Genomic DNA, 17481 nt, shown 5'->3' with positions numbered 1-17481 from the left:
AGTTGATTTTGCATAATATTGTGAAACAAAACGCCAGATAATGTCTGCTAATGGGTGCCATTTTGTGGTCCTTATACACAAACTATAGTAATACTTGTATCTCCGACTTTGGTAGCCGTAATGGGCCGACAATCCATCAAGTGATGCGGCTTTAAAGTCATACTAAAACATTTTGACAGACTTTTGAGTGCCGTGTGTAGTAATGTTCTATATTTTCAATGGAACCTTTAAAGTTTTGGTGTTTACTGGTGTCATATTGCTGTCTACATGTATCTCTAATGTGTGACTGCCATCTACTGGTCACACTTACCATTGCACCATGTACCAAATAAAATTGCTTCGAGGTCGGTAAGCACAACCAGATTTATTCGGTACATTAGGCGCACTGTCGAGTTTTGACAAAATTAAATGCGCCTTATAGTCCGAAAAATACGGTACACAAGTTTACTAAGGTCAGCACTTAGCCTGAACCTGAGTCCAACACTTACTACAGCATCATATGTAAATATCCTTAAAATTTTAATTTTCCCAAATAATGACTTTTTTTTGCCGGTTGTGCTCCTCAGAGCCCCAACAGAAAATATTGAAAGAACAGGTGATAAAAAAACGGCCACCATCAGGCTAAAAGTCAATTTGAAAAGAAACGGCGCAATCTTAGCTTTTGTGCTCCCGGTCTGCTGTTGTTGTTTAAGCCACGCTGATTCCATTCATGGCAGTCAGCCCACAATCTCCCCAGTTTTACCTCACCTGACCTTGACTGTCTGCACGCCACATTGGGAAAAAATAGGCATGAAAGAAGCAAAACATAGCTCCATTTTGTCATGGTATTCGCCTTGGTGCATCCGTTGTTGCCATAGAGCTGAGGACGAGGTGTTCACAACTTTCTCTTCACCCATGGGTGCCTCGCCACTGATCATCATGCCTCGTCAGGCTGCCTAAACTTTTGATGGTGTAGATCAGGGGTGTCATACTCATTTTAGATCGGGGGCCACATGGAGAAAAATCTACTCCCAAGTGGGCCGGACTGGTAAAATCCCTGCACGATAACTTAAAAATAAAGACACCTTCAGAATGTTTTCTGTGTTTAAGAATAGAAGAAGCACATTCTGAAAATGTACAAATCATAATGTTGTTTTTTTACACTTACTGTACATGTTGCGGTTAATAGTATTCTATCTTTATTTGTCGTTATTTATATATTCTGAATGAATGATGTGATAATGTTCATCAGTCAACTCAATGGTGTTCATTTTCAATCAATCAAGATAAAAAAATATCAAAATCAAATTACAGTATGCCATGTATCTAGTTTGATCATTTTCCTCGATTGATGTAGTAACATCATGTGGTTTATTTTGTACATATGTACCATCATCTAAAGCAGGGGTCTGCAACCGTTACCACTCAAAGAGCCATTTGGGAGCCACAAGACTCTTTTGAAATTTAAAATGAAATAACACGGCGTACAAAGTTTTTTTTTTGCTTTGTGCTATGTATTAACCAGGGGTCTTAGACACGCGGCCCGCACCTCAATATGAAAGAGCAACCATTCTCTCGACTGTCTGCTGGTTTTCACCCAAACAATAATAATAAGGGCGTGCTATGATGACAATGCGTTTAACACCCTCTACAACCTTAACAAACAGCTTACCAGCCCGTTCACATGTTGTATGAGGCTTCTGCAGACACACATAAGCGACTGCAAGGTATACTTGCTCAACAGCCATACAGGTTACACTGAGGGTTGTGATATAAACAACTTTAGCACTCTAACTAATATGCACCACACTGTGAAATCACACCAAACAAGAATGACAAACACATTTCAGGAGAACATCTGCACCGTAACACAACATAAACACAACAGAACAAATACCCAGAATCCCATGTGTTCAGAACTCTTCCGGGCTACATTATATCATTTGGAAACAACAACACTACAAATGTGTCCCGTGAAAAAACATCCGACCGGAACTCTAATACCTTGGGTGAATAATGTTTCAGCGCTTTCATGGCGAGTTTACTGACAGATATAAGTAAGAACTTTACACTACTTTATATTAGAAATGGCATCAGCAGAGGATGAATGTCCCATAAAAAGATAGAGAAAAAGAAGAAGCGTATCGACTACTTATGTAGAGCCCAAATACAGATTAGCAGGTACTAGAAGTTAATAAAAGTTGATTTTGCTTAATATTGCAAAACAAAACGCCCGATAAACACACACCACAATAATACTCGTATGTTGAAACACACTACAATCTATCAAGCGGTGCGGCTTCATAGCTTACCAAAGTCGTACTAAAACATTTTGATAGATTTTTGAGCACTGTGTGTATTTTCAATGGAACATTTAAAATGTGGCCCTGCGATAAAGGGTCGACTTGTCCAGGGTGTACACCGCCTTCAGCCCGATTGTAGCTGAGATAGGCACCAGCGCCCCCCGCGACCCACAAGGAAATAAGCGGTAGAAAATGGATGGATGGATGGCATTTAAAATGTTGGTGTTGTTTACTTGAGACATACTGCCATTATAGTGCCGGATACACTTATCTCTTATGTTTGATTGCCATCTACTGGTCCAACTTATCATTACACCATGTACCAAATAAAATAGCTTTAGCTGGGTAAGCTCAACCAAACGTATTCTTTACATTAGGCGCACCAGGTTATAAGGTCATATTTGTACCATGAATTTATTAACGTGGACCCCGACTTAAAAAAGTTGAAAAACTTATTCGGGTGTTACCATTTAGTGGTCAATTGTACGGAATATGTACTGAACTGTGTAATCTACTAATAAAAGTATCAATCAATCAATCAAAAGGCGCACGAGTTTTGAGGGAAAAAAAGGGTTTTTAAGTGCGCCTTTATAGTCCGGAAAACACGGTATTATGTAGTGTTGTTTTTATTTGTTGTAGCTATTGCAATTGTGCTCCAGCTGAAAGTTGTTGTGTTGTAATTTATGATATTGTCTAGTGGCATTTGCTTTTGGTATGACCTTTCGTAGGTATCCCCCATTTTTGTTTTGATGACACCACAGACTTAACGTTTAACGTCCTTTTTGTAAAAAATGCTAAACGTCATTTAAAGTCTGCCGTTTTTAAGTCCAATATTTGCGTTTTTCAAGAATCAATAAAATCGATACATTGTCTTTTAAATCTATGTTCTATCGATACCTATCTACCGGAAGGCCAACTTGTCGAGCACAGATTGATATACTTTCAAAACAGGACTATAAATCGATCTGTACTGTATCAGTTAATCGTTACACCCCTATCATTTACATACCAAATATTATATTGTGAACTATGTTGTTATCTCAGGAGGCTGCAATTGGCCCTAGTGTGTGAATGTGAATGTGAGTGTGAATGTTGTCTGTCTGTCTGTGTTGGCCCTGCGATGAGGTGGCGACTTGTCCAGGGTGTACCCCGATTTCCGCCTGAATGCAGCTGAGAAAGGCTCCAGCATCCCCGCAACCCCAAAAAATGGATGTATGGATCACCCATCGTACATACCATGTGTTTCCACTTAAATCAAATCAGTATTCCCACATAAACGTGCTCAAACGTGAAAAAACGCAATTTAGAGCACTTCATGTGCTGTGGTCTAAATTTCCTGTTCAATACCACCGAAATAAGATTTACACCAATAATGTAAATAATCCATAAAAGGTGAAATCACCACAAAGTTTGTGCATGATCCTTGAAATCCAATAGTCTTAAAGGGGAACATTATCACAATTTCAGAAGGGTTAAAACCAATAAAAATCAGTTCCCAGTGGCTTATTTTATTTTTCTAAGTTTTTTTCTAAATTTTACCCATTGTGGAATATCCCGAAAAAAGGCTTTAAAGTGCCTGATTTTTGCTATCTGTGAAACCACCGTCCATTTTCCTGTGACGTCATCCAGTGATGCCAATACAAACAAACATGGCTGATAGCACAGCAAGATATAGCGACATTAGCTCGGATTCAGACTCGGATTTCAGCGGTCTAAGCGATTCAACAGATCACGCATGTATTGAAACAGATGGTTGGAGTATGGAAGCAGATAGCAAAAACGAAATTGAAGAAAAAACTGAAGCTATTGAGCGAATAGCTATTGACGCTATTCGGCCATGTCTATCTTAGCATCGCCGGTAAAATGTGCAGACAAAACGATCGGGTCTTTCGCATTGACACTGGAGCAACTTAAATCTGTCGATTGGTAAGTATTTGTTTGGCATTAAATGTGGGTGGAGGGAAACGCTGGATGCAAATATAGCAACAAATGTACATACAGCTAGCCTAAATAGCATGTTAGCATCGACTAGCTGGCAGTCATGCCGTGACCAAATATGTCTGATTAGCACATAAGTCAATAACATCAACAAAACTCACCTTTGTGATTTAGTTGACTCTATCGTTGGAAATGCATCTGCAGGTTATCCATACATCTCTGTGCCTTGTCTGCCTTAGCATCGCCGGTAAAATGTGCAGACCAAACAATCGGGACTTTCGCATTCTTTTGACACTGGAGCAACTTAAATCCATCGATTGGTAAGTGTTTTTTTGGCAATAAATGTGGGTGGTGGGAAAGGCTGGATGCAAATATAGCTTCACATTTACATACAGCTAGCCTAAATAGCATGTTAGCATCGATTAGCATGCCGTGCTAATCGATGCACATTCTACATAAATCAACTTGAATCCATCCCTGATCGTGTTGTTACACCCTCCGACAACACACCGATGAGGCATGATGTCTCCAAGGTACGGAAAACAGTTGAAAAAACGGAAAATAACAGAGCTGATTTGACTCGATGTTTATAATGTGTTTGAGAAAATGGCGGTTGACTACCTAGGTGACGTCACCTTGTGACGTCTTTGCTCCGAGAGCAAATAATAGAAAGGCGTTTAATTCACCAAAATTCACCCATTTAGAGTTTGGAAATCGGTTAAAAAAATATATGGTCTTTTCTGCAACATCAAGGTATATATTGACGCTTACATAGGTCTGGTGATAATGTTCCCCTTTAAGTCTCCAAAGAGACATCCAGCTGTTAAATCAGAACCATTTAGAGCAGTGGTTCCCAAAGTGGGCGGTACCGCCCCCCTGGGGGCGGTGGAAAGATCTGGGGGGACGGTGAGGAAGAAGGGGGCGGTAGGGGGGCGGCAGTCCGAAGTCGAAGTCAGAAGTTTGAACGTTTGTTTGACGATTTGTACACAACACGTGCAGCAAGACGAGTCAGTGGACGACGCATCAGGGTCCGGTTACCACACGCCAACATCATATTTAGTAGAACGGGGCTTCAGTGCAGTCGCCTTGCTTCTTTCCAAGCAAAGAAACCGACTGAAAATTACTGACCGCGGGGATCTACGACTTCTTCTTAGTGAGTTCCAGCCTGATGTTGAGAAGCTTATGTCCCTGCACCAAGCACATCCATCCCATTAATATTAAGTGTGAGACAATGAAGGTTACTGGTGGAATGTTTATTCACCATTCTATGTTGCTGAAACAGTTAAAACTGCTAAAAAAAATAAATTGGTTTACTAAATTGGGTTTTATTTGTGAAATACACATTTGTGTTTAACCTTTCTCTTTTCAAACTGCAGCATACCAAATATCAAGAAAGAAGTGTTTGTTTCCATATGTGTCTGTGGGGGGGGGCGCTAGGAATTCACTGGGGAGTCAAGGGGGCGCCAGCCTGCAAAAGTTTGGGAACCATTGATTTAGAGCTACAAACCTGTGACATACCTGGACAGGGGCAGGCTTTTCTGTTATATGTCAATAAAGATTGTTTCCATGGCAATTGCGGGGGTTGGCATGGTGATGGTAAGCATGACAATGAGCCACGACTGTCTTTCTTCTTCTTCTACTCACCTTTTCAGTTTTACAAAGGTCTCAAATTATCAGCCCCCCCCATTTAAAAAAAAAAACAGTTGATAATTGTCTCAAGGATGCATCTCAGCCTCACCACTTTCAGTTGTGCTTTTTCCTCCCATCTACTTGTGCATTTGGGATAGCAGGAGATAGAGTAGTCTTTATTTTTGTTAGGGTTGATGTAAGTCTACCTTGATGGGTTCAGGAAGTATGACCCCTGCGTGGAAGATGATCTAGCATCATTCCAAAAATGCATTGAGGGTTCTGTTTGAGCAGTAAGCATGAGTTAGATGTCACATTGTGCAGCCATTGCTTCTTCAGAGAGTTGTTTGTGGCTCCAGGTGGGCAGAGCATGTAGCAGATCGATATATACAGCAGGCAGTCTATTTTGTTGATTGATGGAGCAAGGGATTGTTCGTTAATTCATACTGTAGTTCCAGATATACGTGCACACGGTAACTTAGTTGCCCATCCCAGCGGACTCATAATGAAAACCGCACATAGTCTCACTATAATTCCAGAAAGGACAAATACTTGGATTCTTTTTAGCCCGTTTTCTTCAGTACCAACCGGTGCTCTTGCAAACTCAGATGTTTTTTGTTGAAAGGGTCAACACTCTTTTGTGTATTGTTGCGTCACAGTTGATGTATTCCTTCAGGATTGTGTGCAATATAGACGCACGACATTGAGGATGCTGTCCAACAGACCTTGATTTGACGTGTTGCCCGCATCTCCTCTTGCTGCGACTGCCAAGGCAACTAGGACCAGCCCGACCTGGCATGGCTCCGAGGCGCCACTGCCACCAGTGTGCAAGCATAATTTTCCTTTTCAGTCCTGCGCCTTGGAGTTTAGCGGATTTTCCCTGCGGCTGCGATTGTGCTCCGACACGGGAAATAAAGATCAACCAGTCGTGAAGTGGAAAGCTTCATTTCTCTCGAAGGTTGTCCTTGAATGTGGCGGATGGAGCACATCAAGGAATAGCCCAGATAATACTAAATTAGCTGTCAAAAGTTTGCGCCAGAGACATGAGAAGAGATTTGCTGTTTAAAGATGAAGACATGAGTGGTGATGATTAGAATACTAAACTAATGGGCCCACACACCTTATCTTTACACATCTACATCCCTGTATTTAACTACGGCATTAGGTTTCGGGACAGTCTTTTTACGCATAAAGAAAATCTGCTCATGTTCTTAAGAGTTTAAAAAGGAGACATTAATCGTTTCATGCATTAAAGCTTTTTTATTTTAATAATGCCCAAACCAAAATTGATTTGCCATTTTTCAATGACGGAGCAAAAAGCAGTGTTTAAAAAAAGACTAAAACGGAAAAACAACATCCCTGTCTAATTGGAAAAAGGCCAGAAGCAAGTACAGCACTGCTTGTTACTCTCTTTGTTTTCTGTCATGATGTGGAATAATTATCATAGTTAATACACGCACTTAGTAAATAGTGCATCCACACATTGGTAGACATTCCAACGGTGCTGAAAACACTTCAACAGCGCTGCAGACAGATGGTATTGAATACTTTTCCATGCCACTGACTGACTATTTGCCTAGTTAACCTTTTCAGCTCCTGGTACCCCAGCACCTCCAAAACCCTCAAATCTAGACTCCAAACATCCCAGAACAAGCTAGTCAGGTTACTTTTAGACCCCCACCCCAGATCACACCTCATTCCAACCCACTTCTCCAAAGTGCTCTGGCTCAGGGTGGAGGACAGCGTAAAACAACTTGCACTGAGCCTAGTCTATAAAATCCGCTACACCTCCCTGATACCGAAGTACATGTCAAACTACTTCCATAACGTAAATGACTGCCATAACCACAACACCAGGGGGAGCTCCACAAACCACGTTAAACCCAGATTCTGATCTAACAAAGGTCTTAACTCATTCTCCTTCTGTACCACATAAATGTGGAATGCACTCCCAACAGGTGTAAAAGTAAGTGCATCTCTATCCTCCTTCAAAACCGCACTAAAACAACACCTCCAGGCAACTTCAACCCTTTACTAACACCCTCCCTCCTCCACATCCCATCTCCCCTGATTGTAAATAACTAAATGTAAATAATCCAATGTATTTATAATGTATCTACTTGTTCTTATGCTATCTGAACTCACTATGTTCTCTGCTCACTGTACATATCCTACTAAGTCAGACCGACACTCTTTCAATGTCCATTTCTCTGATGATGCAATTGTTAATGACTGAAGTGCTGATATCAACCAAAGATCCTAATCCCACCCCCCGGATTGTAAATAATGTAAATAATTCAATGTATATACTCTGATGATTAACATATGTGATGACAGTATTATGCTGATAGTATATATTTGTACCGTGAATTGATTTACGTGGACCCCGACTTAAACAAGTTGGAAAACTTTTTCGGGTGTTACCATTTAGTGGTCAATTGTACGGAATATGTACTGAACTGTGCAATCTACTAATAAAAGTTTCAATCAATCAATCAATTCTTGTCCCATCTCATTTTCCTCAGGGTTTGGTAGGGGAGAAGTATGGCAGCATCCGAGTGCCTGGTGAGGTGGAATCAGCTGAGTTTGAGATGATCTTGGATGCAGCGGTGGAGGCTGGGCTGGACACACACATCTTGGACGAGTGGTACTGCAGGGATGAAAACTCTGTGCCACCCGCATACTACCTCAAACCTAAAGCCCAAATGCTCAAGAATTACCAGAACTCTGTGAGTGTATCAATGAAAGAACTTGTAGTTTACCCCATATAGCGTTGGTCGACTTGCTTGCCTTTGCGATGTTTTGCTTCTCATTTCTTCGTCTTAAACTTTGTGTTATCTCAGAAAGCGCATAAAAAAGTTAACTTTGAAATTCGAAATTCTAATATTCTTTCAAGCAGTTTTGCATGCATCCCCTTTCTGCATTCATTTCTCAGTGTGATGCAAGTCTGCAGGGTAAATTCAATCTGTCCTTTCCCTGCCTGCCATCCAACTTAGATGGAGTCTAACGGGGCAGCCAAGACCAAGAATGACAAGGCCTGGAGGAAAGTGTCTGAGGAGATCAAGCGGATTTTCCGTACGGCAGTGCTGCAGCTTCAAGAGAAGGGGACAATGCAGGGCACTGAGGCTAAGAAATTCCTTTGCTCTGGTTAGTTTCAGGTCTGCATTTTCCATGTCAGAGCATGCATCTTTTTCTTATTAATTACAGTTTTCTGACAGTAGCTTGCCAAGTACAATGTTTTGTTGCAAAGGGATGAACCCCAGTTAATAATAAATAATAAAAACTTGAATCAGGGGATATTCTTTAATGTAATAAAAATGTAATACTCCTTAATTGAGCTCCTATAAGGACAAAGTTTTGCTTTCACACTTGTGTCTCTGGGATCAAATTAGCTGGCTTATGTGGGAACAAAACTACACAAGAGATGCTGGCAGACTCTTTGCGGGGAGCCTCTTTTACCTTTCAGTCACGCCGTTATCAACTTTGGCTCCAATTAAATGAAGCTCGGGGGAAATCAATGTAATCGCTGGCAAAAGGGTTACTAAAGCTTCTCAGATTATCGCCTGAAAGAAATCTACATCTGTTAGACTTGTATCTAAGGAAGATGTCGAGCATTATACTCAAGCTGCATCTTAATCAGCTTCCTATTGACAGCTTAGGAAAATAGTATCCATTTAGTTTAGGTTTTCACATGCAATTTCTCAGTGTGTACTAAAGTGACAAATAAGATGATGTTATTTTTTTGTTTCTCTCATTTTAGCGTTGGAGGATGAATTAGACTTTGCCCTTGGGAAACAAACTCCTGCCTTTCTCAGGAAATGTGTTTGCTACATACGCAAAATCTCAAACTTTGACCGTTTCGCCAAACTCCCGGAGATGTCCCGCTACATGGACATTGTGGTGAGCGGTGACCGCATCATGCGCAACCAGGAAGCCTACGAGCGCCTGTTGAAGGTGCGGGATGAGTTTATACCAACAGTGGTGGCGGCGTCCAACCTTCGTGTTTACTCCTCTGTCACACATTGCGACATGAAACTAGGCTACTCCCAGGAAGTGGAGAGTCATTATGTTGAGGGTCTGTGCAAACAGTTCTACGAGGACATGGTGGATATCATTCAGGCCACAGTCCAGCAGAACTTTGACACAGAGACTGACCCTCTGTACGATGAGATCCTGCAACATTTGTCCCTTTGCAAAGCCTACGCAGCATTGTATGAATATAAAACTGAGTTCTTAGATTACCTGCAGGAGTACATTTTACCATCTAAGGGGAGTAGGATGAGTCCGCTTGTGGTGCACGGAGGACCCTGCACAGGAAAAACTTTGCTGCTTTCGGAAGTTGCCAAACAGGTAAAATCACTGTCTAGTGTTCGTACCGATTCAACAAAATATGTAGTGTGATGGAACCTTAAACGTCTGTCCACATTGTTGTTTTTTCAGGCCTACATGTGGTTGCAGAAAGAGATGGGCCCTGAAACTGACCCAGTGGTCATTGTCCGTTTCATCGGCTCAAGTCAGCCCTCTACAGACTTGCGCACCCTCCTCCAGAGCATTTGTGAACAGATTGCAATAAATTATCGCTGCTTGATTCACTTTTTGCCTAACAAGATCCAAGAGATGAGGGAGCTCCTGATCAACCTTCTTGGGGAATCCTCCTTCCACAGGCCTTTGGTCATCGTACTGGATGCCTTGGAGCAGCTGTCAGATGCCGACGAAGCCCGGAAGCTCTGGTGGCTCCCCATACACCTCCCTCGGACAGTCCGCATTATCATCTCAACATTGCCCAATAAACATGGCATTCTGCAGAAGCTTCGACATAGCATCCATGATGAGGACTATTATGTAGAATTAACCCAGAGAGACCGCAAGGTTTGCAGCCAGACGTTAAAGCAACAGTTACTTGGTGTGAAGAGAAAGGTCACCTCAGGCCAGCAGATCTATGTCAACGAGGCTCTTGCCAAGTGTACGTTGCCAATGTTTGTCAATTTAATCTACAGAGAGGTTGTCCATTGGAAGTCCCACAAAGATGTTGATGAAAAGTCTCTGTGCTCCACTGTTCATGAAAGCATAGAACAGCTGTTCTATTCTGTAGAGAATAAGCTAGGCCAAAGATTTGTCTTTAGAGCATTAGGATATATCACCATGGCTAAAGCAGGTTTAACTGAAGTTGAGTTAGAGGATATATTATCCCTGGATAACATAGTTCTCGGTGATGTTATAGTTGCATCTTACCTCAAAAATCCCTTGAGGATCTCTTGTGACTTGGTAGCGAGGCTCAAAGAGGAGCTGGAAGGTTATCTAGTGGAACGTCAGGTACACAATGTCACCCTGATGGTCTGGGCTAACAGACATCTTCATCTCATTGCCCAGAAACTGTATCTAAGCAACGAGGAGGATGTCCATCAAATGCACAGCCTACTAGCGGAGTATTTTCTGGGGGCATGGTCAGGGGGTAGAAAGAAGATTTTTACATATGACAACAATCATTTCACTTCCCAAAATATATCACACCACAAAAACCCCCACCATCAACAATCCCATGAGAAAACATCATCTGACAAGTACTCTTATGACAGGCAAACACCTGAGCAACCTTGGGTCTTTCAGTGCAACCTACTGGAGCCTGACATTTTTTTTGTCAACCACAGGAAGATGACAGAGTTGGTGTTCCACCTCACCAGAAGTGGACGCACTGATGATCTCATGTTTGGCGTCATTATGAACTTTAGCTGGCTCTACACAATGATCAAGATTGGCCAATTTGATAAGGCCTTGAATGATATTGACTTGGCATATAGTTACACCCAAGAAAAAGAACTGAAGTTTCTGTCCACCACTCTCAGCAGCATCAAGGTAAAAGTCTTGAAAAACCCAGCATCCCTCTCGGCAGAACTGCAGCAAAGGCTTTTGCCAGTTGTCACCTCCTTGCCCAAACTTCGACACCTCCTTCTGGAGTGCGACAAGGATGGTCCCAAGTACTGCTCAATTGTGCCTCTGCACTCCTCGATGGATGTCACGTACAGTCCGGAAAGACTTCCTTTATGCTCAAGTTACATGCAGATAGTGGAGATCCTGCCCACCCTAGCGCCAAACATTGTTCTTGTAGCGCTTGAAGATGGGTCTGTCAGCACGTGGGATGTCGAGAGCAGACAACTGCTACGACAGATCGACACAGCCAAATCTGTTGTGCTGGGAATCAGACTAACCAGTGATGAAAAATATCTTGTTGTGGCTACCACTAAAAACACACTTCTAATCTATGATAATCATAAATCCTGCCTTTTATCAGAGGTTGAAATCAAGGGGTCTAAACACGGTGGCATCACTGGTGGAGTGGCCTTCATCAATGGCTTCACTTTGTCCACTCACCATGCTTTAGCTTGGCTTGAGGCCAGTAAAGACGTCAACGTCATCGACTTACTTTACGGCTGGCCTCTCTATCAGTTTCATTGCTGGTACGAGGTGACTTGTGTCCAGTGCTCTCCGGATGGAATGTATGCCTTCTGTGGTCAGTACCTCAACACTGCATCCATCTTTCATCTAGGAAATGGGGACAAGTTGGCCACTGTTACATCTGAGTTTTCTGGAGGTTTTGTCAAGTCAATCCTTGTTCTGGACACTCTCAACCAAATGGTGATGATTGACAATGAGGGTAGTCTCTCAGTATGGAACACTAAAGAAATCACCAACCCACGATTGATGGAGGATTATGACTGCAGAGGAGATGATAGTGAAGTGCTGAGCATTGAGCTGTCTGACGACCAGCGCTCAATTCTCTTATGCAAGGCCAGAAGTATTGAGGTTCTAGACACAAAAGTGTGGAAAATGGTGGAGAAGTTTAAAGCCAAACGTAGCGAACGCTTTGTCGCTGCAGTTCTCTCCAAAAACGGACAAAGCATTGTGGCCTCAATGGAGAACACCTCTTCCATCTTCGTGTGGAGAAGGGACAGCGGGCAATGCATGGCCAGTCTGATTGAGATATCAGGGGCCATTGTCAAACTCATCAAATCAGTTCACCACAATCTGCTCCTTTCTGTTGCAAGCAGTGGAGTGCTGTCGGTCTGGGACATTGATATCATCACAGCAATGTCTAATATTGACAAAACAGGAAAGAAGATCCAAACATTGCAGTTGTCTGGCAGAGAGGATTATGTATTTACAATGGATGGCTCAGAAGCAGTCCACAAGTGGAATTTTGGCACTGGATTTATAGAGACTGTCTTCAAGCATGAGGGCATAGTGGAGAATTGTGTGCTAACCTCCTCAGGTGATCTAATGGTAACTTCAGATGATAAGTGCAGTCAGTACATTTGGCAAACCAACTCTGGGGAGAACATTTTTCGTATCAACGGACAGAGAATATCCCAGTTGCTAATCACCCACAACGACCAGTTTGTTGTTTCCCTTTGTGAGCAAAATGCCTCAAGGGTTTGGAGACTTGCCACCGGACACAAGGTGTGCAACATCTTGGTCACCCTCCAGAACGCATTGATCACTACAGCCAACACATTTCTTGTTGGAACCTCCAAAAACAAGCTCCTTGCTGTCAGCTTGTGGTCAGGCAGCGTATCCAAAAAATTTGTTTGTGATGATGGCATCACTATCGTCAGTTTCAAACTTATCCCAGACTGCCCTGACTGCGTCGTGTTCATCACATCCACGGAGACCGTTTTCATCTGGAGCGTGGCGGACGAGGCCGTTTGCAGGCGTGTCCAGTTGCCGGCCAACTTTCTCAAAAATCTCGAGGATTTCCAGATCTCACCCAATGGTAAACAAGGTATTGTGTCCAAAGGTGACGAGAATATTAATGTGCTGGACCTGCACAGCGGGAAACTTAGGCTTGTTCATGCTGCCGGCATTATCTGGCGTCAGAAATTATCACGAGACGGCCGCTATCTCGTATATGTCTGCTTTCGCAACTGTGATGAGGACGACGAAGCCGGCGTTGTTTCCAATTTGATTGTGATGCGCCTTGCTGACGGTAAAAGCATTGGCACATGCTCTTTATATAAGACGCCCACTTTCCTTTCGCTCTCTCAAAGAGCTTTGAACATCATCATTGGCTTTGAGGATGGCAGCATTGGCACATACACTGTGGTGGACCGTGTCGATGCTGCGCTCAAGATCAAAATAGCCACCTCCAACAGCCGGCAGATAGTCAACAATGCTTCACAGAAAGTGCGGCCCAAATGTGGCAATCATTCCTTTAAGAGTGTCGCGGACTGCATTTGGAGGGAATCAACAGAAGTCTTCTCCAGGGACAGCCCAATCAATGTGTCTGACTCCGGTGAAGGTGAGTCTACTACACCAACGAAAAAGGCAGAGTTGCTGCAGTGAGCGGGTGGGAATTAAAAAAAAAAAAATGGAACGGCGGAGCGATGCCGGGAATTTCAGAATCTAGGAGAGGGGGATGCTATGGTGGACTCTTTGTTTACAGCCACGTGATTCAGCTGCAAATTTCAGGCGTTTGTCAAAACTATTTGAACGCTACACTCAACAGATATATTATCTAGCTGTCACGCTGTTTTGGTTGGTTTTACATTCAGATGGTTGGGGAAAATAACACATGAAGGAAAACAAATTCTACGTGATATGAGTTTGCCGTTAATGTGTCCTTTTTGCATTTGAAGAACTAACGTAACTTTCAAATGTATCAGTGACTGAACATTGTCCAAGCCATTCCAGTCACCTTTGCCACTTTCATTGTACAATATGTCAATTTACATCGTAGGCTATAGGGTTACATCATTTAGTATGTACAAAAAATACTGTATGTGCATAGCTCTTTTTGGCTGCTGCAATTTGTGCAACTCCTTAAAATGTTATTGTGCTTAATGCAATCAAAGTGAGTGCCTGGAATTTCTAAATGTCCTTTATGTGCAGACCACAAGATTTATGAAAAAGCAGGGAATTTGTAAACACAGATACATGCACACACACATACACACACACAGTCAAAAAACAAGGAGTGACAGGTTGCTCCTTGTGACAACAGTTGTTTTGCCTGCAGTTCCATCATCGTGTGAGCTGTATGTGTGAAAAGGGGGACACCACTAAGGAGCAAACAGTGTAGCAGAGCACCATGCACAGGCACGCCTTAATCAGTGTACTTGCTTTAGGTCTAGTGGAGTTAGTGTTCACAAGTCGATAAGACAACAGAACAATGTTGTAAGTCCATTTGGCCCTGTGAATATAAGGTATATTTAGAGGTTTAGACACTAGGTGGAAGCACTTTATTGGTGGTTTGTGAGCAATTACTCGATTTATTCCTGTACGGAGTATGATGTTAGTTGTTTTAGCTGATCTGGAGTTGTCTTAACACAGTTTTCAAACAGGATTTGCCTACGGTAACACAAGAGGACGTCCAGGTACTTTGTCCTGCCTTTATTATTAGAAAAGGATATGTTCACAAGATTTGTGGACAAATAATACATTTATTGTAAACTGTACTTTTAACTGTACCTTTGACAAAAATGCCTTTGTTATGCAGTTTGACATACAGTACATCTTGGTCAGGAGTGTCCAAAGTTATTTTTCGTTTTTTTATTGACCGTCGGCAAGTTAAATGAAATATATTAATAAAGATGACAGAAAGCTAATATATGCTAGCATTATCCTGCTCAGTGACTTTGTGGTTAAGCCCATAGACTGGAAGGTCGTGAGTTCAAAGTGAGTCATACCAAAGACTCTAAAAATGGGACCCATTGCCTCCCTGCTTGGCGCTCGGCATCAAGGGTTGGAATTGGGGGTTAAATCACCAAAATGATTCCCTAGCGCGGCCACCGCTGCTGCTCACAGCTCCCATCACCTCACAGGGGGTGGATATGGAGATGGGTCAAAGGCAGAAGATAATTTCACCACCCCTAGGGTGTGTTTGACTATCATCAGGACTTTAACTTTTATCAAATGGATTGATTTATTGGTTGTAGTGTCTTTAATGAACATGTATCAAAGTGGTCCTTGGTGGAAACATTTTGGAAACCCCTGATCTTGGCGGTTAAAGAGAGCCCACCTAACTCAACATTGTTAGGATCAGGTCCAGCTGGGATTAAGTACTGCAACGTCGACCTGAGACTAAGCCACACACACCTTCCTCTCAAAGGGCTAATCCACCTTCTATGTTGACTCAGTTTTTAAGATGATGGCCCTTGGTTCCTTTCAAACAAGGTAGCAGCATCAACTTTAAAATATTCCCTGGATTCTCTCAATAAAGTTTACGATATCATGTAATTGCCAAAGTCCCCATCTAAGTTGTGTTTATTTTGGTTAATGAGGCTTGTGGTGCAACGGTATCGTTACGAAATGGTTTCAATGTTGATCTGTATTTTTTGTTCATGATAGACAAAATGTGTTATTGTTTTAAAAAAAAAACAAGAGAAAAAAAAAGAAGAGTCCTCTGCTAATATATTGGAATGCCAATTTTTAAGCGTTATTTGAATGTGGCCACGTGGAAGCCAGTAAGCGGTATTATTTGTACGTTAAGGTAACCTGAATGACTTTTAACAACTTCTCTGTTTGCAACTCCTTGTTGACAATATGGTGATGAATGTTTATAATGGTATTCTTTGTACTGATTACCTGTTTAGAGATTTATATTTTCATAAATGTTGTACTTATACTTTGTTACAGAGTTGTTTTACTGGGACTCAAGCGGGAAAAGAAGCTTTCGTTTGAAGCAATATGAAACTAGTGTGTATGCATTGTTTGTATGGAACATTTTAATGTAATAAAATGGTTCACTTTTTTTTTTTTTTTGCCTCCACGCCGTCTTCATCTAATGACATCGTGATCGTGTGTCAAAATGTTGTCGGCACAATAACAAACAACGCACACACTTCCCTGTGTGTTACACAGCTGTAAGAGGATCTGATAGGCCAGTAATTGCTCCTCCACGCTTGACGACTAACGCCGGACAAGCGTGGTGAATATGTCTCCAAAGATGGCTGACATCATTGTCATTGTAATTAGGCAATGTATGCAGAGTGCACCTGAGCACACACACACACTGTGGTGCTGTTTTAATTTCCCAGTGGTGTGGGACTGAGTCAATATGTGAGTGTCCTGTCTCCACGGCAACATCAGGTCCACGGCGGTGACAAACTTGGCCACGCCCTTCGTTGTAACGATGGTGAGCTCATGTCTTATCGAACCGCCTGCCGTTTTTATGACAACCGACCACCCCGCACTCATTCTACCTGACGCACGGCAAATACGCTGCCTGTTTATCCGGCGCCATGTCGCCATATAGGTCACACTTTGTGTCCCCACGCCTCGTTATTTACCCTGTGCTAAAATAGCAACATCATTGTCAGTTGTGTTTGCTCAGTAAGCCGATGTCTTGGCGTCTTTTTTTGTTTTTTTTCCATCAGCAGCGACGGGGAAGCCTCTGATTCACCTAATTTCTCCCCTCGTCCCTTCCTCCCGCCTCCACGCTCTGACAGGGGGAGACGAGCCAACACCAAACACTTTAACCTTAGCAGAAGCGCAGATTGAAAGGATTTTGACGCCGACTAAAAACCTTTTTTTGCCAAGACTGCACAGACAATACCATTCATTTTTTTAAGGCTATTTAAAGGCCCACTGAAACCCACTACTACCCACCACGCAGTCTGATAGTTTATATATCAATGATGAA

General features: G+C 42.4%; 1 protein-coding gene across 5 annotated transcripts in view; it reads left to right on the top strand.

The window, feature by feature from the left end:
• The window catches only part of LOC133560799 (NACHT and WD repeat domain-containing protein 2), an 80245-nt gene extending 63649 nt beyond the window's left edge, over positions 1–16596 (top strand). For all 5 annotated transcript variants that reach the window (XM_061913733.1, XM_061913736.1, XM_061913734.1 and 2 more), the window contains 4 exons: positions 8372–8575; positions 8843–8993; positions 9607–10196; positions 10287–16596. In XM_061913733.1, coding sequence (XP_061769717.1) covers positions 8372–8575; positions 8843–8993; positions 9607–10196; positions 10287–14183 — 4842 coding nt within the window. In that variant the 3' untranslated portion in view covers positions 14184–16596. The remainder of the gene's footprint in view (positions 1–8371; positions 8576–8842; positions 8994–9606; positions 10197–10286) is intronic.
• Positions 16597–17481: the final 885 nt, after the last annotated feature.

The sequence above is a fragment of the Nerophis ophidion genome, linkage group LG10, assembly GCF_033978795.1.
Source record: "Nerophis ophidion isolate RoL-2023_Sa linkage group LG10, RoL_Noph_v1.0, whole genome shotgun sequence".
Taxonomy (NCBI): domain Eukaryota; kingdom Metazoa; phylum Chordata; class Actinopteri; order Syngnathiformes; family Syngnathidae; genus Nerophis; species Nerophis ophidion.
The sequence above is the reverse complement of the archived record's forward strand: the minus strand, read 5'-3'. Positions and strand labels throughout refer to the sequence as shown.